Here is a 27,241-nt window from a genome sequence, read left to right as displayed (position 1 = left end):
AAGTTAGGATATATTATAAATAGGTGTCTTAGGATATTCCTAAAAGTTACGATGTCCTTAAAAGAAACACAAACAAAAAATATGGCATAAACTCAATAATAAAATAAATACTTTTACAATATTAAACTATAATACTGTTATTCGAATTATATTTTTATATTTTTTAAATATTTTTTAAAGATTCAATTGTGTTACTTTATTTTCAATTTGTAGACAAATTTTATCCATAAAATACTTCCAGATATAAAAAAAAAAAAGCGTTTATACACGTCGGGTTCCACATGTGGAGCAGGATCTGCTTACCCTTCCGGAGCACCTGCGATCACCCCTAGTTTTTGGTGGGGTTCGAGTTGCTTATTCTTTAGTTTTCTATGTTGTGCCATGTGTACTATTGTTTGTCTTTTTCATTTTTAGCCATGGCGTTGTCAGTTTATTTCGATTTATGAGTTTGACTGTCCCTCTGGTATCTTTCGTCCCTCTTTTATAGTATTCAGTTTGAGTTTTTGGAATAAGAAGCATATTACAAGAACTTTGTGTGTGTGTCTTCTAAAACCTACTTGATGCACATATATAAATACATTGAGATATTGCGGAGTCATTTGGTGAAGTCCTTTACTAACTTACATTACTTTTCATATATACAATTTTTTTATGAAATGGGCACCAATAGTAACTCTCCAAAAAGTATATTTGACGATGACATATTATTACGCTCATCTAAAATATTTCGTGTTGCCCTTTTTGAAGCTTAAAAAATGCTATCATTTACAGCGTTTTTGCACTTGAACATACGGTGCAATATTAATTTAAATGTGGAAAATTATTGACCTCTTCCTACTTTTTTCAATGAGATCAATATGTGAGAATGGTCTAATGTCTTAGGACTGTACTAAGATATATATATATATATTTTGATAGGTTGCTGTTATTTGTGTTCTAATATTCAGTATAGATATTTGTTTTGTCAATGCATGTCCTCACAATCACATTAGTGTAAGTCCTTTACTGTATAAAGATTCGTGGAAATGAATTTACTTTATTTAATTCTCCACAGCGCAAAATTCCTTATACATGTAACACAGTCGCTATTTTGTTACCAAAGGATGAATAGTGAATAGAAATATTGTCAAACTTGGTCTTCTACAGACTGGATGTTAACCCCTTACAAAAGTGGGCTTACCGCGGTTTGGCTGTGCGGAATGAACATGTACTCAGCCATGTCCAGTGATAATGAGGGCGTTTATTAGGAGGGAGCACGCTCTTTGCACTTGAAGAGCCCTTGCAAAATAAATTTGTTCTGAAGGTGGCCTATTGCAAGGCAATCTTTCTGTCCCTATCTTATATACCGCCACTTTCTGCTTTATTAATTTCCTCAGGAGTAGAAAATGTAATTCTAACAAAAACTACGTAGTGGAAGCTTAAAATTATATTTAGAAACGGGTCGCTATGACAATATTCCTAGAGACAATCGTATTTGTAAATGTTGTAAAATGAATAATATTGAAGATGAATATCATTTTGTGTTGATTTGTCCTGCATATAGAACACTAAGATGTAATTTTTTGCCAAAGTATTATTGTTCATGGCCAAATACACGAAAGCTAATTTTTCTGTTACAAGCTGGGTCAAAAAGCTTAACAAAAAATCTTTGTAATTATCTTAAAGCTGCATGGAAACTAAGATCGCAAATTATCAGTTAATATATAATTATTCATATTATTATAAGTTATCTCTGCATTATTTAATTTATTTAATTGTTCTCTGTATTCTGTCATATTTGTCATATTTGTATATACCTTGTTTTATGCTAAAGCAATGTTGTTGTTAATGCAATAAAGATTCATTCATTCATTCATTAACTTCCTTGTACTCCTATATCTCTATTTTGTCATTGGCTCTAAATTAGATTTTGTTTGCTTTCTATCAATCTGTTTCAATTAGTGTTTATTTGAATGTGTTTTACCTAATGATTTATTTTCAATTTTTTTAAGGTCATGATTTTTCTTGGCGGAAATAAATTACTACACTTCACCACTTTACAATCATTAATTGTAGAATATCTTAATTAAACCCATCATATCTTGGTGACAATAATATATGCATTCAGTGAATAATGTACTATTTTAATTATTAATATGTCAAAAATTGTAAATATAATTTATATCCTATAAGCTGTACTTGCTTTTGGATAACGTATTTTTATTTTACCACAGATGATAGTACGAAAAGCCTGACTTTCCGGATTTAATATTTTCCATATTTGTAGAAGTCGTATATTTCCATGTGTCCATTTATTATAAATTTATTATTTCTTTGCTACTTGTTTTTTATTTTGATTTATGTCACACGCTTATTGTACTTTTATGACAATAAAGATATGATTACGATTATAACAAAAACAAATAAAGTTTTAACAATCAGTCTGATATGTATGATCGACTTGAATTTTGCCTGTTTCTTTATAAAAAGGATAATGTTGTATTGGGTTAGTATATTGGATTGCAACTGCCAACCTACAACAGGGGCGGATCCAGCCATTTGTAAAAGGGGGGGTTCCAACTATATGTCCCCATTTAAATGTATAAAATGTGGCCCTCTCTAGTCGAGGTATTATATAAATGACACAGTTTGAACCGAACGTGGCTACGTATCTATACATCCCGAACGGAGAAACGGAGGATGGATAAGAAACTAAAATGAAGAGGTATGGCATTCCCCCCTCCCCCCTCCCCCCCCCCCCCCGAGTTATTTCACGTTGGGGCACATTGCAAATTAGCTGATCTAAAGTAGTTAACCGCACAATTATTCTATTTCTAGTCTGATTATATATTGTATATAAAATCTTGGAATATTTGGCACCAGAGACTGGGTCAGCTATGAACGCTCATAACACTGTGGAATTCTCGTAGCAACTCTCAACTTGCAAGGTCTTTCTATCGTACGGACACCCCATTGCTTGCTAGGATGAAAACATGTTTTTCCTGCATTTTTTTCTGTCTTGCCTTTTTATTTTACACTGTATTCGGTCTTGCTTTTTTTATTATTTCATCCTGCTTTTTTTTGCAAAGTGACTCATCAGATGATCCTGCCTAATTTTTTGTTGCAAAGTGTCTTGTTTTTACTCAAAACTCCTATCCTGCCTATTTATTTATTTTTCAAATTTCATCCTTTAACATTGTATTACATATTTGTTTCTAGCAAATAATGTTCAAAAACTATTTTTTCAAAGACCATTTAATTTGTAGGTACCAGTATTCGGAATCGCAATGCTTGTTGTTATCCATTCGTTTGATGTATTTGAGCTTTTGATTTTGCCGTTTGATTAGGGACTTTCCGTTTTGAATTTTCCTTGGAGTTCAGTAGTTCTGTGGTTTTACTTTTTTGCCAGGTGTACAGATTTTCATTTAAACGTGTTGACATTTTCTTTAAATATTTTCATTATACTATCGAAATTATAGTCACGCGTCACATATCTTTGTGTCAACGGTTAATATTTTTATTTGCTTTTTATTCGAAAATTGACATTATGAAATAAAGTAATCTTAACTTCAATCATGACCGTTACGGTGTTATTTATGTTAAAATATAAAGATTATCATGTTCAAACAAAAATTTCTTTTGTGTGCACATGCATGCATTATAAATCATAGAAACACCATTTGGATTGATAACCTTAAAATCTTTTAATACAGAGTGAGACGGGGTTGGTCGTGATTATCTATCAGAGTGTCTCCTTTTTATTTGGACTGATTTTGACGATATGAGGAGTAAAGCCAATACAGATGGCGGATATGCTTGGGTGGTTTTATCAGGTTAGTTGAAAATTGGTTATTCAAGGTAAGTATAGATACTTTTTATTTAATACTAATTTGCAATTTTAACTTTTAAAACAACAGTTGTTCTTTAATTCTGTGACTAACTGAAAAAACAAGTTTTATTTGACGAAAAACTTTAGAAGTACGCCTGAAAGGTCTTTCGCGTACCGTAGAAGTACACGTAACTTTGTTAACCTACCATAGAGCTACGCGTAACTATTTGCTCATATATCCTAGGCATACACGTAACTGTTTGTTCACGTATGTGGAATAATCCATATGCACTATGAACTCGTCTGCTGGGAACAGGGGAGATAACTCGGTCATCAAGTTTTTGTCAATTCAAATTTCAACAATGTACTTCCTCGGCTTATTAGATAAGAACGAAACTGTAAAGGATTCGACTCGATCATAAAAATTATATTCCTATATCTATTAAACAAAAATATTCCAAATTATAATTCTTATTTTAAAATATTATTACCATTTTATATCGTAGAAAAAAACTCTTAAAACCATTTGGTAATTTTTACACTAAAAGCGTTTATTTCTTCTTTTTCTTTTTTTATCAATAACACCTTCTTGATTCAAAGACACATACAGTAAAAGTTATACATGTAGTGCTATTTTCATAACCTAATTAGGAATGTAATATTCAGTACTTAATTTAAAGTCTTAAAACTTGGTTAAAATTATTGATTTAATTAAACTTATACTTATATTAAACATTTTTTTTGTCAACACACTGTGTACACGAAAAACAGTATGTTAGGCGGAAATTGACTGAATAAGGATATGATGTTGACACAGATAATCAATTATTCAGCGATAGCCTGAGGGATAACAGACTGTCCGTTGCGGTTAGCTGCACGTGCAAACTGTTACGCGTATCTCCAGAGTACGCGAACAAACTGTTACGCTGTCTCCAAGAAACATAAACAAACTGTTACGCGGACTCCCAGAAACATAAACAAACTGCTAGGTGTGTACATCTAGAGTACGTGAAAAAATTGTTACGTATACCTCTAGGGTACATGAACAAAGTGTTACGTGAACTTTTAGGGTGCGTTAACAAAGCGTTACGTTTACCTCTAGGGTACTTGCATAAAGTGCTACGTGAACCTCTGTGGTACGTGAACAAAGCGTTACGTGTACCTCTTGGGGACGTGAACAAAGTGTTGCGTGTACATTTGGATACATGAACAAAGCCTAACGTGTACATCTAGTGTACCTCGAGTGTACGTTTAACAAAATGAGTAATGATCCGAACGGCCATATATAAGTGCCAATGAGACAACTCTCCATCTGAGTCACATTTTGTTAAAGTACACCATTATAGATTAAAGTACTTCATCACAGAGCTTTAGCTCATACCGAATAGCAAGCTATAAGGGACCTGAATAATGACTAGTGTAAAACCATTCAAACAGAAAAAACCAAAGATCTTATCTACATAAAAAACGACTAACACTTACGAACCACATCAACATACGACAATCATTAAAGTTCAAATCTGAGAGTATTCGCAGTTGCTGACAGCTAGTTCAACACCAATAAACTTATAAAAAACATGAATATAAGACTAAAATATCATTTAGCACACATCCAATATTCAATAGATCTAGTGTAAGACGTCATTAAAAGTCAGATAAAACCATACCCTTTGTATGTTGAGTCATAAACAGATTGTATTTGACTTCAGCAAAATTTATAATGAAAAGAGAACAAGTTTTGTGCTATCAACTCCTACAGTTCCCAACCAAGATCCATGAAACTTCGAAGGAAGGTCGCACATTCATTGAAATTGTGCATCTGTCATTATGGAATTGTTTGATAATTTTTTCCCCAAATTACCAGATATTAGAACTAAGTATATTTATGCCCACGCCGTAGCGGAGGGGGCATTTTTAAAAGTTTTACCCGTGTCTGTCCTTACGTCCCAAAATTGGCTTCGGTTCCCTAACATTTGTTTTACCTAAACCAAATGTTATGAAACTTATACACAATGCATATATATATACAGATCAAATTTGAATTTTGGTGGCGTCACTTTTACTGTTCTAGAGTTATGCCCCTTTACAAATGGAAAAATGACTGATTTTTTCGTTTCCATTCTCTTATTTAAGTTCGCCTCAACTGAATGTTATGAAACGTAAACACAATGCTTATTACCACAAAACACAGATCAAGTACAATTTTGTGTAGGTTCACAGTTACAGTTCTTCAGTTAAGTCCCTTCTTTCGTTATATGCATGCATCATCTGTGTCCCTATTTATTTCAGCAAATTTTAGTCCGACCAATTGAGACTTTAACCTATTTTTAAAGTAATAATCTGGCTTAATTTTGTTTTTGTTTTCTAAAAAGTATTTATATTCTAGTTATGTAAGAAATAAACCACCAATATCATTGTTGTTACATACTAGTAGTCTATTATTTCGATCTATATAATTCCCATTCTGAAGACACGGTTTAACAAGGGATGTTTAACAGTTTATAATTTTAAGTGCTTAGGGGTTAGTTTTTAAGCAAAGAATGCCAGACATTTATAAAAATGTTTGGGTTTTCTTTTTTTCTGAGCTTCATAAATGAAGTACATGTATGCACTATTTGGGGAGGGGGTACATAATTTTCAAAGATTTATATGCAAACATATTGTTTCGATAACTGTTTTACTTATGCATTGCAGCTTGTGTCACCCTCCAGTTTCTGACAGCTGGGGTAGTCAGTTCTTTCGGTTTGTTTTTCGTTGAGATTCTTGAGGTTTACGAAGAAAAAGTGTCCACTGCCACCCTTATCATGGGACTGATGAATGGAGTTTACTGTTTGTCATGTAAGTTTTTTTGTATTCGAGTTCAAAATTGTTTTAAAAATATCAGTTTATATATATGAAGCATGTGACGAGTTCAAACTTATTAAAACACAAAATAATTTTTTTTCTTTTTTTCTTTCCTCCAATTATTTAGAACAAATTTATATCATATTTGTGCTTGAATAACACTATATTTCGAAATAATCTATTGTTTTCACAGAGAAATTGGTGTTAATAAAGTCAATAAATTGTTCAGAGAAAAGTTTTCACTGTACGAGAAATAGAATAGAGACCGTTTTGCTTTCATTATTTCTTTGTCTCGGATACCAACCTCCGGTTGTGAACATGAAAAATTATAAAACAATTCAAACGACAAAACAACTGCCTGATTTATGTATAAAAAGACAGAAACAAAGACAATCAATGAATTTAAAGACACAAAGTACCGACCTGATACTTCTATAAGAGTATACTTAAATTGTACATTTGCAAAACAGTTAATAGATTTCTTATAGAAAGATCCGTACAGAAATCAGCTAATATCTTTTTTATATTTCTTCATAAACAAAGAATAAAAATGACTGAGGTTGTGGCGGTTTAACACATGTTCAGATAACGCACGAACTGTTTCATTTAGATATTTGTTATATCTTTTTTTCAGCACTTCCAATCATGATGTATTTGATTAAAGTATTGACACCAAGAACAACTGTAATACTTGGAAGTTTCATCACAGCTTCCGGTTATAGTCTGAGTTGTCTGGCTGGAAATATATACTTCCTGTTCTTTACTCTCAGCTTCCTCGTGGGTAAGTATACAACTGTTATATGTATAACAAACAACAAAACAGAACATGATTCTTTTGCAATGACTATTTTAACATTTTAATATAGTACAATTGTTAATGAGACTATCAACAGTTAAACATGCAAGTAAATTACAAATCACTGTAAGGTCGTCAACAATGAACAAAACAATTATCGTATAGAAGTCAGCAATTCTGTGTTGATCTGAATTATCATTGATGTTGTGATATTAGCAAACAATGAATTGTTCGAAATACTGGTGATTTTCTAACCCAACAATAGATTATCGTAGCTGTATATGATTGAAAATTTGGTCCTCAATGTTCTTCAATTTCAAACTTTGGTTGGTCTTTTAATTTTATTGATTCGAGCGTCACTGATGAATCTTTTTTAGACAGATTTGTCTAGCGTTAAATTTATAAGCTTTGTATCCATGATGATTTTTTTAATTAAGCTATAAAACGTCCGAAATTAAAAGTAGAAGAATCAAAAGAAGAAAACAAATCGGCCTGGTTTCATATTTTAACAATAAGAAGAAAACAATAAAGACAGACAACAATCACTGGACCACAAGCTCTATCTTGGAGTAGGCACAACAAAGCACGTACCTAATATATAAACAGATCGTACGATGACCTATAGTTTTAAATTCCTGTGTCATTTGTCATATTTTTATATTTAGATTACATACACCCGTTCAATTCCGCTTTTATCTGACAACGCTCGATAAATGGATTGGTACAAAGAAACGCAATGCACTGTAAAAATGACACTAAGATACTTGAATGTTTGTCAGTTTTAATCTACAATCACATACATGTGTTGGTGGTAGCAATTAAACGTTAACTTTGCTGGATATTATTGTCTATTAAGTAAATTTAACATTCGAGTGATGCCAGTTTATAGGATTAACATGTACAATTATCCTATAGTGTGATTTTTATGCCCCACCTACGATAGTAGAGGGGCATTATGTTTTCTGATCTGTGCGTCCGTTCGTTCGTCCGTCTGTCCCGCTTCAGGTTAAAGTTTTTGGTCAAAGTAGTTTTTGATGAAGTTGAAGTCCAATCAACTTGACACTTAGTACACAAGTGCCTTATGATATGATCTGTCTAATTTTAATGCCAAATTAAAGTTTTGACCCCAATTTCAAGGTTCACTGAACATAGAAAATGATAGTGCAAATTTCAGGTTAAAGTTTTTGGTCAAGGTAGTTTTTGATGAAGTTGAAGTCCAATCAACTTGAAACTTAGTACACATGTGCCTTATGATATGATCTTTCTAATTTTAATGCCAAATTAGAGTTTTGGCCCCAATTTCAAGGTTCACTGAACAGAGAAAATGATAGTGCAAATTTCAGGTTAAAGTTTTTGGTCAAGGTAGTATTTGATGAAGTTGAAGTCCAATCAACTTGAAACTTAGTATATGTGTTCCCTATGATATGATCATTCAAATTCAAATGCCAAATTAGAGATTTTATTCCAATTTCACGGTCCACTAAACATAGAAAATGATAGTGCGAGTGGGGCATCCATGTACTATGGACACATTCTTGTTTATTATGTTGAGTAGGAACTTCGTTCACTCAAGATTTGACCGTGAAGACCTCCCGAAGAGAAATCATATTAATATTCAAGAAAGTAACCGTTTTAGAATTTGACCTACTATTAATGAAACCATATTTAATCCTCTACTGCTCAATGAGTTCAATGCCTATATTATGAAACATTTATTTCTGTGCTGTTAGATATTATCATTTGCTATTGTCTATCCCGCTGTGCCAGTAATTAAAGAAAGCGTAAATACATCTTCTTCATTCCTGCTTACATATATAACAACTGAATCGGAAAATGAAAAAAAAAACCGGTTCAACGCAAAAGGAATTTCAGTTTTTCACGATTCAAAGGGGAATACTTAAGAACAAAGGCCAGAAATACAGGAAATCTCGAACATTCTTACGTGGTGAAAATGTTAAAATAGCAGTTGTTTTGTTTTTTGTCACTAGGTTGCTTTCTAGCCTGGTACCTTTGATAACTATTGTCAAATCGTCATATAAGATTAAGGTTCATTTATATGTTTTGAAGTTTAGTGTGGTGTCTACAAAGTTTCGATGAACTAGTATATACATTATTGATTAATGGCCAGCTGAAACATGATTCTCTCGTTGCGTTGGAGATCTATTGTTGGCCTTTTGCTGTTTACTGCTCTTTGCTCAGGTTGTTATATATTTGACCCTTTTCCTCATTTTTATTCCCTATTTTATAAATGGTAAATGTGTAAATAAAACGGATCCAGCAGCCAAAACTGTATAAATAAACATCGCCGAAAAAAAACACAACTGAGTATCAAAATTTCGTACAGAGACGATCTCAAAACAAAGTTATTGCAGTTACTTGCAAATCTGACAAAGACGCCAACATTTATTTGTAGTTGATGATACATACAGTTAATAAAAACTAGTTCTAGGAGTAAAATCTAATTACAAGGGTGTTTCTTGTCTTTTACAGGATTCTTACTTTAAATACTGGGTTTCACAAAGGGTTTTGCATGAGGAATAGGATGTACTTATACTTTCGGTAAACTTTGTATCACACTCTATATTCAATTTCGACATTCATATGTACCTTATGATATGATCTTTCTAATTCAATGCCAAATTAGAGCTCCCCTCCCTCCCCCATTTCCAGGGTCCATTGAACATAGAAAATGATAGTGTGGATGGGGCATCCGTGTACTAGGGACACATTCTTGTTTTTGTATGTTTCGGAGTTTAGTGGGGTGTCGATTTCGATGAACTAGTTAACATTATTACTTAATGGCCAGCTGACACCTGAATTTCTCGTTGCGTTGAAAATCTTTTGGTGGGTTTGTGCTATGTTTTCTTTTTTGGGCAGGTTGATATCTCTTTGACTCTTTCCTCATTTTCATTTCCGATTTTTTAAATGGTAAATGTATAAATAAAACGGATCCAGCAGCCAAAACTGTATATATTTCGGTTAAATATTTCGCGGTGGGGTCTTGCCATGGCTTTGTTTGGACTTATTAGTTTTTGACCTTGAATGTTTGTCCCTAATATTTTATTTACTGTGCATTTGCATTCAGGTATCGCAGATCAAATTTATTCGTTCATAGTGTGTTAATTTACGTTTTTTTGATTTAGTTAAGCCTTCCAATTGATATTTTATCGTGTGGTTTTCTATGTTGAGATGTTATGCTATTGTTTCAGAAAAAGGGAGAAGGTTTGGTACCATTAAAACGTTTAATCCCGCTGCAAATGTTTGCACCTGTCCTAAGTCAGGAATCTGATGTACAGTAGTTGTCGTTTGTTTATGTAATTTATACGTGTTTCTCGTTTCTCTTTTTTTATATAGATTAGACCGTTGGTTTTCCCGTTTGAATGGTTTTACACTAGTAATTTTGTGGCCCTTTATAGTTTTTTGTTCGGTGTGAGCCAAGGCTCCGTGTTGAAGGCCTTACATTGACCTATAATGGTTTACTTTTATAAATTGTTATTTGAATGGAGAGTTGTCTCATTGGCACTCACACCACATCTTCCTATATCTATATAAACATCGCCGAAAAATTTCAAACAGAGACGATCACAAAAAAAGTTATTGTAGTTACTTGCAAATCTGAAAAAGACGCCAACATTTATTTGTAGTTGATGGTACATACATTTAATAAAAACTAGTTCATGGAGTAAAATATAATTACAAGGGTCAAAACATGAACACACTACCTCGTAGATGACTGGATGCATCTATTTTTAATGTTTCTTGTCTTTTACAGGATTCTTACTTTAAATACTGTGTTTCACAAAGGGTTTTGCATGAGGAATAGGATGTACTTATACTTTCGGATAACTTTGTATCACATTCGATATTCAGTTTCGACATTCACGTCCACATCTACACATATTGAAACAAATACTAAAATATTGATTCTGGTAGAAATACCATTAAAAGACTTTTACACGAATGATTTTAAATATTTTATGCCAAAATACTTGTATTTTTAATTTAGGAGTTGGAATGGCTTTGATTTTGCCACCATCAATCTATTTACTTGGGACGTATTTTTCAAAGCGTCGAGCTATGGCAAATGGAATAGCTATCTCCGGTTGTTGTTTAGGGGGACTTGTTTGTCCTCCTCTTTACAGATACTTACTGGACAACTATGGTTTAAGAGGAGCTCTGTTGCTAACTGGAGGTATCCTGATGCACGATATCCCAATGGCATGTTTATTAAGGCCAAACAGCAAGTCTTCAAACATTTCTAAAAATGAAACCGAGAAAGAGACCAACGACACAAGAAATATAATAGAATCAGAAAGACCAATACGTATTCAGAATGTTGTAAAAGATCATAGCAATAAGAATGGTGACGTGAACATGTATAATGTTTCTAGTGGATCAGATCCGTTGTTGTATGAAAAGAAGAGCAAAATTAAACTTTTATCATCAAGTGAAAATTGTCTTTATAAAAATGTTGACACCCAATTACATGATGGGCATTATAATAAGCGACGATTTTCAATATCAGATCCATTAACATTTGGAAATAGAAGTGCATCTATAGGATTATCGATAACAAATCTGAATTCCAGTAATAATCAAGTTAGCGATTCGCCAGTTGAGGTACAAAAATGTCCTCATCCATGTACTCCTTTCTTGAATCCAACGTTCATTCTCTTCGTTGTTGCAAACTGTTTGGCAACAACTGTCTCTGCTACGTTTTTATCTTACCTTCCGCTATATGCCAAACATCACAATATTGACAATATTAAAATAGTCATTTTAGTTTCCCTCACTGGAGCAGTGGATTTTGTAGGGAGAATATGTTCTGGAATTATGGCTGACATACGGCATATAAAAACATACTATATTTTAGCAATATCGCAGGGTGTATGTGGTGTGATATATAATTGTAGTCCATTATTGACATCGTTTGACGAGCTAGTGGTGTTTTGTGTTGCAATTGGTCTATTTGCTGGTGTCCAACTTGTATTAATGTTTAGTCATACAGTAGAAATAGTTGGACTTGACTTAACTCCTCCTGCAGTATCGATCCTCATTGTTGGCCAACTACCTGCGTTTATATTTGGACCACTAATTTTCGGTAAGTAGCTGAAGTATGATCTTTTTATCTCAAACTGCAAAAATTTGGATAAACGTATACTTCAATAAAAAAGTGAATATTAAAGAAAAGAAAGTCAAGTTGATTGATAACGTTTGATTTTGTCCTGCTTTTATGGGCTTCTCCCATTTTTTGAATCTACCTAGGATTTTCTAATATTCGGGCAAAGTGTTAACTTTTATACTGGCAAGTCAGCACATGGAATGATATAGAACACGTGAGAACATCGAGAAATTGAACAACTTGGTCTACATGTGTAAGGCATTCAACCACACACTGCTCTTCATAGATAATATGTCAAGGTAATACTAATAAATTTCAGTTAAGCTCTTGATCAGAATAAGTTTATACGTTTCATTTCAAGTCTTTTTGAAGCAATAGAATAAAATGAAAGTTAGCTATTCACATTTCAGATACAGTAAAAATAAACAATTATCAAAAGATATGTTTTAGAATTACTTCTTGTTTTTGTAGGTCTTTTAAGAGACTCTACAGGTGACTTTATAGCATCGTTCCATACCATAGGAGCACTAGCTTTACTGGCGTCGGCATTATTTTTATGTGAACCTCTTACAAATCGGATTATCAGACGATCTCAGGGAGTTAGGTTCGACCAGAAAGCTGTCCTTGATACGTAATTGATGGTACAAACTTACATTATTCGATATTTCAATGACCATTCTTCTGTAGGCTCCACAAATCGGTAATATAATACATAGTGATAATCATAAGGGGTAAACAAAAACAATACCAGTATTCCTAAAGTCGTTTGTATTTTATTTTTTAGTCAATCAGTGTATAATTAGTATATGGCTAAATTTAACGCATGTATTACTTGATTTATTTTTCTTGACTGGGTGGGGTTTAGCCGGTTCAGTCATCATCATAGACCAGTTCATCCAGTCCATCTATAGACAGGTGTTTTTTGGATAAACTAATAAATGAAGTGTCCACTTATGGTCATTGATCCGCTCGAAATATGTAAACACTATATGTGATTTTCGCAGTCATTATTTTCTTGTAAAACGGAGTTAATAACATGCTTAAGGTTGCATTTCTGTAAATATTGACAATGCAATTTCCCATAGGAACTCCTTTTACGGCTAAAACTGTACCACTTTTACTATGAAGTTTTGAAAAAATCTTATCCTAGAATTGAAAGTTCATATGCACTACACTATTTTTCAAGGGTCAACATATAGTGCTGTGCGGCATATTTTCAACGTTTATATGCCCTGAACTTTTCAGAGTTTAAACTAACACTAATTTTTCTTAACTACCCCTACCTTGAATGAAGGGTTACCATAGATTTCAATGTAAACAATATGCACATGTATATTTACTGGTAACATTCCCAAGTTATGTCTCTATGAGATGGAACACAGATAGCATAACTGGGAACCAGTATGTAAACAAAATTAATTTTCTATGAATATTCTATATCTCCCCAAAAGAGGCGTGGTTTGAGAAACAGCTGTATTTACAAAGTGCAACCTATAACTGTCAAAGTTTTCATACATTGAAATACCTATTTAAAATGTATAAACATGTACTATGTAACCGTCAACTTTTAGTACACATTCGTGTCGATTCAAAACTATAAGGCTCACCATGGCCATACATAGAAATATTAGAATTAATTATTTATTGTTTTCATACGCAGATAAATATGATTTGCAATTTGTTCACTGAATTTGATGCGTCATTCATCATTTGAAACAGCAAGTTGGATTTAAACTTTAAATTTTTTATTTTCTAACTGAAAACTACACTATTGGATTTTTTGTTCTGTCATTCAACGTGGGGTAAAAAGAACATTAATTACAAGTGTTGTATGATTTTAAAGTTGTATTATTGATGAATAAAACAATAAAACAAACTATGGAGTATTATAAAAGATTTAAAACGCTTAATGACAGATGAAACGCCGAATCAATAACCGTTTGTTTGGTACATAAGTATAGTAATTACATGTCGTCAATTAAGAAAAAAATAGATATAGTATAAATCGTAAAAGGTTTTATAAATATTCAATATACTCAGGTGTTAACAACTTTCAAACAGACCTTGTTCTTGTCAGTAAGTATTGTCTTTTACAATATCAGCTATGTAATCTTTTTTTCAAATATACTAAAAAAAAATGAAAGAAAGGCATAATATTTTTTTTTCTTCAAATTATTTTTGTAAAGTTTAAATCGAATATTGACAGCAATGCCTTATTGTTTTTTGAAAGTTCAAAATAGAATTTCTAGAAATATTTTCTCAAGTTTTAAAACATACTCTTTCAGTCTGAAAATACGCTAAAATAGAATAAAATATTCTTACGCTAAAATAGAATAAAATATTCTTTATATTAAGTTCTCTAGTTCATTACTTTAGGAATATTTATCAAAAAGTAGTACTTCAATATTCAGCCCCTTTCTACTATTTAGTCAGATGTCAGTCGCTACCCTGATACCTTATCTTTTTCGGGGTATTTAATACGGATAGCGTTTGACATCTTTAGCCGAACAGATTTATCATTTTTACATAGCTTAATTCATTGTATGCTGGTTCATATTCTAGACGCCAGTCTTTGCTCCTTTCTAATATAATTCACAGACAAAAAACAAATATGAAGCTTAGAAATGGAGAAATATTAAATACAAAACTCGTTCAAAGGGTATCTACACGTCTCAATCTTCAAAATCGCTTATCTAAAAATACGACCATCGCTAATATTTTTAACAATAAAAATCGTGGTTACCCTTCTATCGATAAGTGTCATGCCAAAAAATGACTTACATGTCCCCGGCTTTCCACCAACAATACGGTAAGGTCCACATTTAATGGTCGCACATTTTCTTTAAAATTTGAAACTGATATAACTTGAAAAACAAACAGTCTTATTTATTTACTCACATGAAACAAACCGGGATGCAGTATTCAGTACGTAGGTGAAACTGGACGGTATTTATCTAAACACACTCAAGAACATCTGTATTGTTTTAAAAGACCCAATAAATTCAAAAGTATAACTTATCAACACCTTAAGAAGCACAATCATCATATTAAATATTTAGCAGTTCAACCTTTGGAAGTAGTAGATAAAAAGCCTGGTGAATCTCATTCAAAGTTTGTACGACCACGGAAAATAATTGAATTAAATTGGATTAAAAAAATACAGTCTACGCTCCCGGTCTTAATGATAATATCATGGGAATTGGCAATATATCAAGAACCGATTCTGTTAACATTTTGGATATTGTTTCTAAAACTGTTCGAAAAAAACGTTCTCATGGTCGTAGAAAAAATCGCAATCAAGGAAAATTTCGGACCAATCATACAAATATTTCGGACCTAATTTCTATTTCAAAAAATAACGGCAGGCAATATCTTAACAAAGCTCTGTTCATTACCGATTAATAAGTTAAATAAAATTTAGAGGAATGCAACACAATTTCATATAGCAGTCCTAAGTATGAAATCGTTCAAATTACAATGGCATATTGTTATTCTAAACTTAAAATTGATCGTTCTGAAGATCACAAAAAACATTTTATTAAAATAAAGTATGTCAATAAAGGTTTTCCTAATATTGATCGTCCTGAAGATCATAAAAAACATTTTATTAAAATAAAGTATGTCAATAAAGGTTTTGATTTTGTTAATATTGCTGGTATTTTTAACGACCATTCTGTTAAAGAACAAATTTCTGGATATTTTGATAATACTGAGCTCCCTCTTATTTGTTATATTTACAAGAAATAATTTTTGTTTAAATATAGCCAATTGTGTAAAGATGTTAATATCAGTGAAAATACACTTAAATTCTAATTCGTAAACTCAAACGAATATAAAATATTTATCAAATAACCACAAACTCTCACATGGGAGACGTCACTTGCAGAGACAAGTGCACATTTTATTATTCGTATATGTATAAGGAATCAATGTTTTTGTGTAAATACACCGAATATTCTCATCTGGTACTGGTTACCGCATACTAAAGATGAACAAATCTGAAAATAAATAATATAAAATTATTATATTATTTATTTGGAAAAGTGCTACTGGTCACTTTAACTGCAATGGCTCGAATGACTTTAAACTACCTGAATTCACTCGTGCATGAAACTTTAAATCCCTTTCAAACCGACCTTACTATAAATAACTAAACACGTGTTAACTATAAACAACAACAACATTCTTCATGTTCGACTTTTGTACAACTTTGATAAATACATCTACTTCATGTAATTGCAGTAATTCCGAATACATTTATGGACCCATTTCACATGTTATAACAGGAGATCTTGACATCGTTCAAGACCGAGAGTTGAAATCATTCCTCAGTAAAGGACCTAAATATCGTCCCCCGTCAATTATTAATTGGAATGAGTGTCGTGATATCATCCACGACTCACTCCGTACTTACTGTTTGAAATGGATAAAACGGGGAAAAGCTGACAAAAAATCTTTGGACTTTTTTTAATTCAGTAATGAACATAGTTGATATACGTATTCAACATTTTAAAGAACATTTTACTCTTAACAATAACCACAATAAACCTATTTCTCGTATCAAACATAAACTAAAAGAAATAGCCAAGGAATTTGTTTTTGTCCCGGCCGATAAAGCTGCTTATAATATTATTATTGTTTGACGTAAATTTTACATTGAGGTTCTACAAAAAGAAATCACCAATTCACCAACATTCCAACTGACTCCATTTTCAGAAAACGACATCTGTAACAAACATAAACTTTTAGCTACCGCTTTACAAGCAGAACCAAAAACAATGAAAGTCCTAACTATGTATTGGCTTCCGAAACTACACAAAACACCTTACAAATATAGATTTATTTCGTCTTCAAGCCATTGTTCCACTACTAAATTATCTATTCTTCTTACCAGTACACTTGGTACAATCAAAAACCTGATAATAAATTGTTCAAATAAGGCCTTCGAAAATAGTGGAATTAATTACTTTTGGAGTGTCAAAAACTCGTTGGAAGTACTTGATAAATTGCATGCTTATACTGGTGATTTTGAATCTGTTCAAAGTTTTGCTTTTCTACCCTATAAACTACATTGCCTCACATTCTCATTAAAAAAAAATTCACACACCTTATTAAATGGGCATTTAAAAAGTCAGAATGTGAATATATATGTTCAAACTCTTTTAGTTCATTTTTTAGTAGCAATAAACAAAAAACTATGTCAATTGGACATGCTTTGATACTATATCTGCTTGAATTTTTACTAGATAACATTTTTGTTCGCTTTGGAGTTTCCGTATATCGTCAGGTTATCGGAATTCCAATGGGGACTAACTGTGCACCACTTATTGCGGACCTGTTTTTGTATTGCTATGAGTTACAATTTATGACAAAAATCAGCAAAGACCCATCGAAACAACATCTGATACACAAATTTAATAATACTTTTAGATATTTGGATGATATTTTGGCTCTCAATAATGACGACTTCAGTATGTATACTAAAGACATTTATCCTGTTGAACTTACTTTAAATAAAGCTAATACTAACAATGACCACTGCCCTTTCCTCGATCTTAATATATATCATTAACGGAAAGCTTAATACCAAAATTTATGATAAAAGAGATGATTTCTCATTTCCTATCGTTAATTATCCATTTTTAGATGGTGACGTTCCCTTGTCACCATCTTACGGTGTTTATATATTTCAATTTGTACGATTCGCTCGTGTATGTAACAATGTTTTAGATTTTAACGAGAGAAATTTATGTATTACTGAAAAATTATTACACCAGGGTTTTTGATATCACAAACTAGTCAAAACATTTACTAAATTTTATCATCGGTATAAGGACATCATTCGTAAATATAGCTCAACATGCAGACTTCTTATACGTTCAGGTATTTCACATCCAATATTTTATGAAAATATTCTTTATAAAGCACAAAAATGTCAGTATTCACCTCAGAAGCTAACAAAACCTTTAAATAGACTTATTAAGAAGGGATATAGTTACGATACTGTTGTCAGGTCATTAAAGATTGCATATGTTGGCGTTAATATTGATTCACTTATAGGGTCTTTGCATCGGAACTAAACACATTTATTATTAATAAACCAGTTGTTGGTATGACACGGTTATGTTCTTCTCATATATTTTATGATGGTATGATACTAAACCCCTCACGGGGAGGATTGTGCCTGATATTCATATGACGAAGACATCATTTTTCAATCAGTTTAATTGAAGTCTGGAGCTGGCATGTCAGTTAACTGCTAGTAGTCTGATGTTATTTATGTATTATTGTCATTTTGTTTATTTTCTTTGGTTACATCTTCTGACATCAGACTCGGACTTCTCTTGAACTGAATTTTAATGTGCGTATTGTTATACGTTTACTTTTCTGCATTGGCTAGAGGTATAGGGGGAGGGTTGAGATCTCACAAACATGTTTAACCCCGCCTCATTTTTGCGCCTGTCCCAAGTCAGAAGCATCTGGCCTTTGTTAGTCTTGTATTATTTTAACTTTTAGTTTCTTGTGTACAATTTGGAGTTTAGTATGGTGTTCATTATCACTGAACTAGTATATATTTGTTTAGGGGCCAGATGAAGGACGCCTCCGGGTGCGAGAATTTCTCGTTGATTGGAAATCTGTTGGTGACCTTCTGCTGTTGTCTGCTCTATGGTCGGGTTGTTTTCTCTTTGGCACATTCCCCATTTCCATTCTCAATTTCAATATAAGAAATAAGTTTGATACAATTGTTAAAAAAAAGTCCCAGCACAGCTGAGATAAGGTGAAAAAATGCTTAGTTGTTCTAAATGCACCAATAAAAAAAACCTGAAAACCATGTTTCGCTTTCATTATTTAGGCTCCATACTTATAACAAAAACATTTTGTTTTAAGTTCCGTTTTCACCAACCGCATAATTTTACCGACGTAATGCAAAATAAACAACCGGACAACAATGATCAATATATATCCATCAAACCTTTTCTCTGTGTGTACACAATGTAGATTTCCAAAAATTAAATGCGCGGGAAAAGTTTTGAATTTTTTTTTTATTATATAGATTGCTCTTTTTCGCATTTAATAGAACATGGTAGGGAAGAAAATATTGGTTACTCCTAACCTGCTCACGTCAGAAAGCTAGGTTTAGTTGCCGTTAATGAGAATTATGGATTATCACTTTCAAAATGAATAACACTTTTAAAAAACCTTTAAATTGTGGGACAGTTTTTTTAAATAAGTAATTGATCAAAGTAGAAATATGTTAACAATACGGAATTGTGTCAGTTTAGGGCGTTTAGCGCATTTTGAAACACAATAATTGCAAAGTGTACAAATAAATGTCTGTAAATAACGTAACAAAATTTATAGAAAAATTCACGGCAAATTTGTGTACATACTGATTTGTTTCTTCAATAGTAGACAAAGTGCTAACTAATGTTGTACTATACAGTTTAGGATAATAAAAAAATCCAATAGATAAACATTCAATGATTAGTTCAAATATAAAGTATTGACTTGTTTTCACCGTTATTTTTATTGAACTGATTTGGAGAAAATGTGATAATAACCAGCATTGTTAAAACGAGTTTCAGGATGTGAAAACTCATAAATAAAACATTGATGATTTTTTTTACTGGTGTGCATAGTTCATACCATGAAAAGTTAGTACAGATCTTAATTTAGTGTTATAATACTGAAATAATCCGATTATGCCAGAAAATTATAAGGTATGTAATATATTTATAAGTTTTACGTCTATAAATGAATGATACCACTAAAAAGAATCGTAAATATGCTATATTGTTGTACTCGATATAAGAATGTTTGGAAGTTAATAGATTAATTTTTAGAAGCAGTACACTCGAATTGTTAAGGTTCTTTTACAAACATTCCTTTTTAGGAATGCCACTACCTTTTTTGAACAACATATGGTGTTTTTTTTTTATAAAGATTGCACACATTTCTCTGTTACAAATACAATTCTGCTGTCTTTGTTTTGAGTTCCTTCGAATTTTTGTCACTGTCTTGATAAGTTATATTTTCAGAGAATACATATACAATCATATCTTTTGTTGAGGGCCGTATAGTGACATACAGTTGTTTATTTCTGTGTCATTTAGTCTCCTGTGAAGGGTTGTCTAATTGACAATTATACCACAACTTCTTTTTATACATTTAAGTGTATAGTATTAGTTGACTGTTGTGTGTATGTGTTTATACATTTCTTCCTACCGTTAGATAAAGGCAACATTAGCATACCGCTGTTCAAAAGTCATCAATCGATTGAGAGAAAACAAATCCGGGTGACAAACTAAAACTGAGGGAAACACATCAACTATAGGAGGGAAACAACAAAACAACAGAAACACTGAAGTGCAAAAACAAAACGACATTGCAACATACATAGAGACGAACTTTAAAATAGCATTTGCCATTTACTTGAGTTAGTACGGGACAAAAACGTAGGCTTTAACCTCGCGCTTTTACGGCAATGATAATTAACCACTAAAATGAATACATTAAATGACAGGAAAATCACAGAAATACTGAACTCCGAGGAAAATTCAATCGGAAGGTCCCTAATCACATGGCAAATCAAATGACAATGCACATCAAACGAATGGACAACAATTGTCATATTCCTGACTTGGTACAGGCATTTTTGAATGTAGAAAATGGTGGATTAAACCTTGTTTTATAGCGCTAAACCTCTCACTTGTACGACAGTCTCATCAAATTCAGTAAAAATAAATGCAAAACCATTCAGGACAGAGAAATACATAAATTAGTCACATAAAAGTATATTTCGCCATGTTAACGACAGAATACCAACGAACACGTAAAATAATTTAGGGCAGTGCACAAAAACAGCATAACAGAATAACGAACTGCCATTACACAAATGTATCAACGCCACAAAAGTGACGTCACATGTAAATTTCTAAAATATGTATTTAAATCAAGATAAGTTTCTAATTATTTTATTTGATGTGTATTTCATAAAAATTACAAGAATACTAATATAAAATTCTTAATCAAACTGTAAACCAAATAAATCGTGAACATAAAGTTGCTTAAAACTAAAACTTTATTAATGAACTTAGTGATTAATTATCTTTACTTTTACATATAGATATATAATTAAAAAAAATCGAACTATTAACGATAAGACATTTAACAATATCTGATCAGAATTACAAAAATACAACATCATAACTTAATACATGAATGTTTGATACACAACTAAAATGGTTTAATGACTTAAACACGATGAAAATAGAATACTTTGATTGATTGGTGTTTAAAGCCACGATAAACACATGGCTATTTCATGGCAGCGTTTTTATTGGTAGAGAAAGCTGGAGAAAACCACCGGTTTTGTCAGGTAAACTTACAATCCTTGTCAATAGAGATTGAAGTTGAGAGAACCTGTCACATGCTAGGTTGGAATGTTGGTATGCTACACTACTTAGACCACATGGCCACCAAGGCTCCTCAATACCATATTACTGGTTGAAGCAAAGGATTTTACTTTTGAAATTGATGACATTTTTAAATGATTTTAATCTTTATCGGTCTGTATGCTTCATTTTATTCATGTTTTCGTTTATTAATTTAATTGAAAACAACAATGTATAAATACAATACCTTATTTAACACACAAAACATTTGAAAAACAAGGATGTTCAAAACCTGGAGAGCTATTTGACCAAAAGAGCAAACATAAATCACTTGTACAATAAGATTCTAAAATGATTTTCTTAGTAGGGTCATTATCAGGAGCCCTTGACCATCAACGCCTTCATTACCTCAAATTCACACTAATTTGTCGTATTTGTATAGACCGTCAGATTGGAAACCTGGCAAATGGTTGTATTAGTGTTTAGATGAACTATTGTGAACTTTTTAATACAATTTTATTCATCTGTAAATGAGTATGATGAGCAGATATGTTTTGCGAATTTAGTTTAATTTGTCAGTGGCATCGTCGTCGAATATAAATAAACTCATCATAGATACCAGGACTAAAATTTTAGACTTACGCCAGACGCGCGTTTCGTGTACAAAAGAGGGACAAAAGATACCAGAGGGACAGTCAAACTCATAAATCGAAAATAAACTGACAACACTATGACTAAAAATTAAATGGACAAACAAACAAACAATAGTACACATGACACAATATAGAAAACTAAAGAATAAACAACACGAACACCAAAAAGACTCATCAGTGACGCTCGAATCAAAAATTGTTTAAAAGGCCAAATAAATTACGATGTTGAAGAGCATTGAGGACCAAAAAGTCCTAAAAGTTTTGCCAAATACAGCTAAGGTAACCCTTCGGATAATTAGTAGAATTCCTACTTTAGAAAATGCATGTAAGTCAGGAATATGACAATTGTAATTCATTCGTTTGATGTGTGGACTTTTGGATTTGCTATTTGATTTGGTATTTTCCTTTCTGAATTTTCCTCGGAGTTTAGTTTTCTTGTGATTTTACATTTTTTCTATCGAATTGTTATCAAGAAATTAAAGTATATCCAATGACGCATTGACTTGCTGCTGAAAATTTAAACGCCTGAAGTGTATGCCCTTTTTTTTTAAATATTTTTACAGTTAGGGTTGTTTGCTAGTGAGAGAGATGTCTATATATTTCATTCTATTAATGTGCTATTTCTTTTACTGTATTTTGTCTGTCTCATTTGGTCTCTTCTTTTTAATATAAGCATGGTAAAAGAAAAATATACAATCATCACTATAAATATCGTGTGAATTATAATAGTATCTGTTTAGATATGGAGGTTCAACTCAGTATATTTACTTATAGACTATCTTTATAAGGTATACATAATCCATCCTTTAAATCATGATTTTGAATTTTGCTATATACGTTGTATCTATTTCATCTATTTTATGTAATCGAAATTGCATGTTATTTATCTATAATGAGATATGGTTAACGTTTTTGATGTGTAAACATTTCAATTGAAATATATTAAAGATTTTAATCTAAAATTATGTCATTAATCCTCAGAGAAAGTCTACCTCATTAGCAAAGAATAAAAGTTGTTACAGTTTAGCGTAGGAATTTTGTCGATTGAAAAAACGATAGGATTTTTTTATTAATTGAATTCCAACACATCTAATGTTTGACATCATTTTCTTGATGCTATCATATTGAAACAGAGTAACCAATATAGAACATTTTAGTGATTTAGAAATGTATGCACATTCAAGGAGGTAAATTTATTGACCTTACTCCGACCAACTTATAGCTATATATATATATATATATATATACTAAAATAACGAGGTCCAATTTGTCAGCCGTCATCGGGTAAAAAGGACAAATCAAAGTATTCAACTTTATATATAGCTAATATAGGACAATGGAGTAGATTAAAAATTACACCACTCCAGACCCTTTTGTTTTCCACATAATTAATATTGCCAATAATTAACAAGTTCCAAGTCGAATGCGATACCGATATCAATGGTATATTCACCTGTTACCTATTATCTTATCTGTACGTGCCGCATCTGACATATAATTATTAAATTTAGGATTTTGCTATATACACGGGTTATAATCACAGGGTTGACACTACTAAATTCAATCATTGTCAAATTGTTCCCTATTGTAGTATTTGAATCAGTAAGACTTTTCAAGATAACAATACGAATACTAAAAATCTTGACTTAAAATAAGGCGTATAGGTACAGTTTTCAATTTATTAGCGGGCATGACGTAAAACAGCAAATCAAACAATTCAACTTTATTTATAACTAATATAGGACACTGCTGCTAATTAAAATACTCCATTCCAGGACCTTTTGTTTTCCAAATTAATATTACCAATAATTGATAAGTTCCAGGTCGACGGGTTCACACAGAAAGAGTTTGAAAGCAGACAAAACTGTGTATCTTATAAATTCAACTTTATTTATAACTAATATAGGACAATGCTGCTGATTAAAATACTCCATTCCAGGACCTTTTTTTTCCAAATTAATATTACCAATAATTGATAAGTTCCAGGTCGACGGATTCACACAGAAAGAGTTTGAAAGCAGACAAAACTGTGTATCTTATAAATTCAACTTTATTTATAACTAATATAGGACAATGCTGCTGATTAAAATACTCCATTCCAGGACCTTTTTTTTCCAAATTAATATTACCAATAATTGATAAGTTCCAGGTCGACGGGTTCACACACAAAGAGTTTGAAAGCAGACAAAAATGTGTATCTAATAATCGGCATGACTTTATCAGATGACAATACCAACACTAAAATAAGGCTTACGCATAGTTATATACTTTAATTCAGTTACGGACCCGCGATATCACGGGTGTGCTCTAGTAATATATATAATTATACGCATAGCAACAGCGTCATGTACGGAATAACGTAGTAGTTGTGTCAAATAAAACCTTGCATCGATTTTAATAGAACGTTAAAGAATTCATGGAAATGACAATTAATAAAAACTTAACAATTCCAATAACTGGAATCGCTGTCCCCGTCTCTATCATTGTTTTAGTATTGTCATTCAGCTGCCCTGATATTGTATTTTTTTTTTTTTGTAATATTCGACTTAATGTATGTATGTTTTCAATTCATACCGTGTACAACGACCTTTAAAAATTGAAACCTGTGGTCATTTGCTGCTGCGTAGAATAAGTAATATATTTTTGAGAAGAAATCGTTTACTTAAGGTCCTTTGTGGACAAAAGATTCGTGTAGAACGAAAACAGGTACATAAGAAACCGTACGAATAGTCTGAAATACATATAATAGCGAAATATTAAAGGTCAAATTATGCAAGCATGCTCGAAACAGTTAGTAATTTGACGTACAAAAGTCATGTCGATTTTAATATTCTAAGATTTTCAGAAAGTGAAAATCGTTCTGTAAATTTCTGCAGGCGGAAAGCCGTGGATCACAAATACGTGTTTAACAACTGTTGGTTCCCAACGGTATCACAATCCCATAAGCTCAGAGTCTCAATACTGGCATGGAAATTTGAGGCCACACTAGGTAAGAATATATTCTTATCCCAGGCAGATAACCATTGTCGTATTAGACACATTTGTTTGGAACTTTTGGTCCTCAATGCTCTTCAACTTTGTTCTTTTTTTTTTTTGGCTTTCGAACTTTTTTTATCAGAGCGTCACTGATTAGTCTTGGGTAGACGAACCGCGCCTTAAATTATAGTCTGGCGTCTTAAATTATAAACCTGATACGTTTTACTAGCTATTATTTGTGTGTTTCTCTGTCCTATATGTTCTCCCATTTATTTGTATTGTAGTCCTGTCATGTAATTTTGTCATTTTAATGTTATATTTAACATTGCCATTAAAGCGGGAGGTTTGGCATGCCACAAAACCAGGTTCAACCCACCATTTTTTTCTTTACAAAATGTCCTGTACCAAGTCAGGAATATGGCCATTGTTATATTATAGTTCGTTTCTGTGGGTGTTACATTTTAACGTTGTGTTTTTGTTGTGTCGTTTGTTTCCTCTTATATTTGTGTGTGAATTCGTATTGCTATAAAACTTGACTAGTTTTGATTTTATATTTGTTATTCTCATCGTATTTTGTCTAATGCTTAGTTCGTTTCTGTGTGTGTTACATTTTAATGTTGTGTCGTTGTTCTCTTATATTTAATGCGTTTCCCTTAGTTTTAGTTTGTAACCCGGATTTGGTTTTTTTTCTATCGATTTATGAGTTTCGAACAGCGGTATACTACTGTTGCCTTTATTTATATTTAACATTGCCATAAAAGCGGCAGGCTAGCCACAAAACCAGGTTCAACCCATCATTTCGTTTTCTTGAAATGTCCTATTCCAAGTCAGGAAAATTACCATTATTATATTATAGTTCGTTTCTGCGTGTGTTACATTTTAGTGTTGTTTTTTTCTGTTGTGTGGTAGTCCTTTTTTTATATTTGATGTGTTTCCCTCAGTTTTAGTTTGTAACCCGGATTTTGTTTCTCAATCGATTAATGAATTTCGAACAGCGGTATACTACTGTTGCCTTTATTTAACTGATGTACAAATCTCATAAATCTATTAAGAAGACCAAATAAAGCGGGGAAAAACAAAAATCGCATAAAATCCTCCAGGAACGAAACAGGATTAGCGTCTTCTGTTAAATAAAAATGTAGGAGCTGTGGTATTATTGACAATGAGACAGATATTCACCAATCATAGATATAATGACGTGGATGTAATCATGTTTCAGTCAGTCGACATTCAGTCAAAATATCACAAATACGAAAAGGGAAAAATCAGCTCCGTTACTAATTAAACGACTATTCTGATATCGTAATATCTTAAACCAATAAACATGTCGCTATTGGGTTGAGTCATAAACATATTGTTACTTTCAAGATAACATTCTAACTTGGGTAGTTTAGATTTATGTCGTTTACCGTTAAAAATATAAAATTAAAAAATAAATTTTTTCATTGAAATTAGCAGTTGTATAGCTAGGGAAATCATCATAAGTAATGAAGAACCCTAGTTTATATATCTAATTCCCTGTCATGAAGCGTCACCGAAGAAACATTAATTAGAGAAATACGTATTTGGTGCAGTAAAATCGGAACCATTGCATGTTGTAAAATGTACAATGTCGTCTTTTTACTGTTAAAGACATTCAAATACGGA

At 32.1% G+C, this 27,241-nt stretch overlaps 1 protein-coding gene across 2 annotated transcripts in view; it reads left to right on the top strand.

The window, feature by feature from the left end:
• LOC139514330 (monocarboxylate transporter 12-like) overlaps window positions 1-27,241 on the top strand; it is a 31,671-nt gene that overhangs the window by 1,477 nt on the left and 2,953 nt on the right. Inside the window, exons 2-6 of one of the 2 annotated variants that reach the window (XM_071303423.1) lie at window positions 3,693-3,812; window positions 6,503-6,646; window positions 7,287-7,433; window positions 11,455-12,549; window positions 13,042-13,211. In XM_071303423.1, coding sequence (XP_071159524.1) covers window positions 3,761-3,812; window positions 6,503-6,646; window positions 7,287-7,433; window positions 11,455-12,549; window positions 13,042-13,205 — 1,602 coding nt within the window. In that variant the 5' untranslated portion in view covers window positions 3,693-3,760 and the 3' untranslated portion in view covers window positions 13,206-13,211. Of the gene's footprint in view, window positions 1-3,692; window positions 3,813-6,502; window positions 6,647-7,286; window positions 7,434-11,454; window positions 12,550-13,041; window positions 13,212-18,702; window positions 20,292-27,241 lie in introns of those variants that run through there. The other variant, XM_071303422.1, reaches the window with a different exon arrangement.

This window comes from Mytilus edulis, chromosome 3, assembly GCF_963676685.1.
Source record: "Mytilus edulis chromosome 3, xbMytEdul2.2, whole genome shotgun sequence".
NCBI classification, from domain to species: Eukaryota; Metazoa; Mollusca; class Bivalvia; order Mytilida; family Mytilidae; genus Mytilus; species Mytilus edulis.
This window is presented reverse-complemented; position numbering and strand designations above follow the sequence as displayed.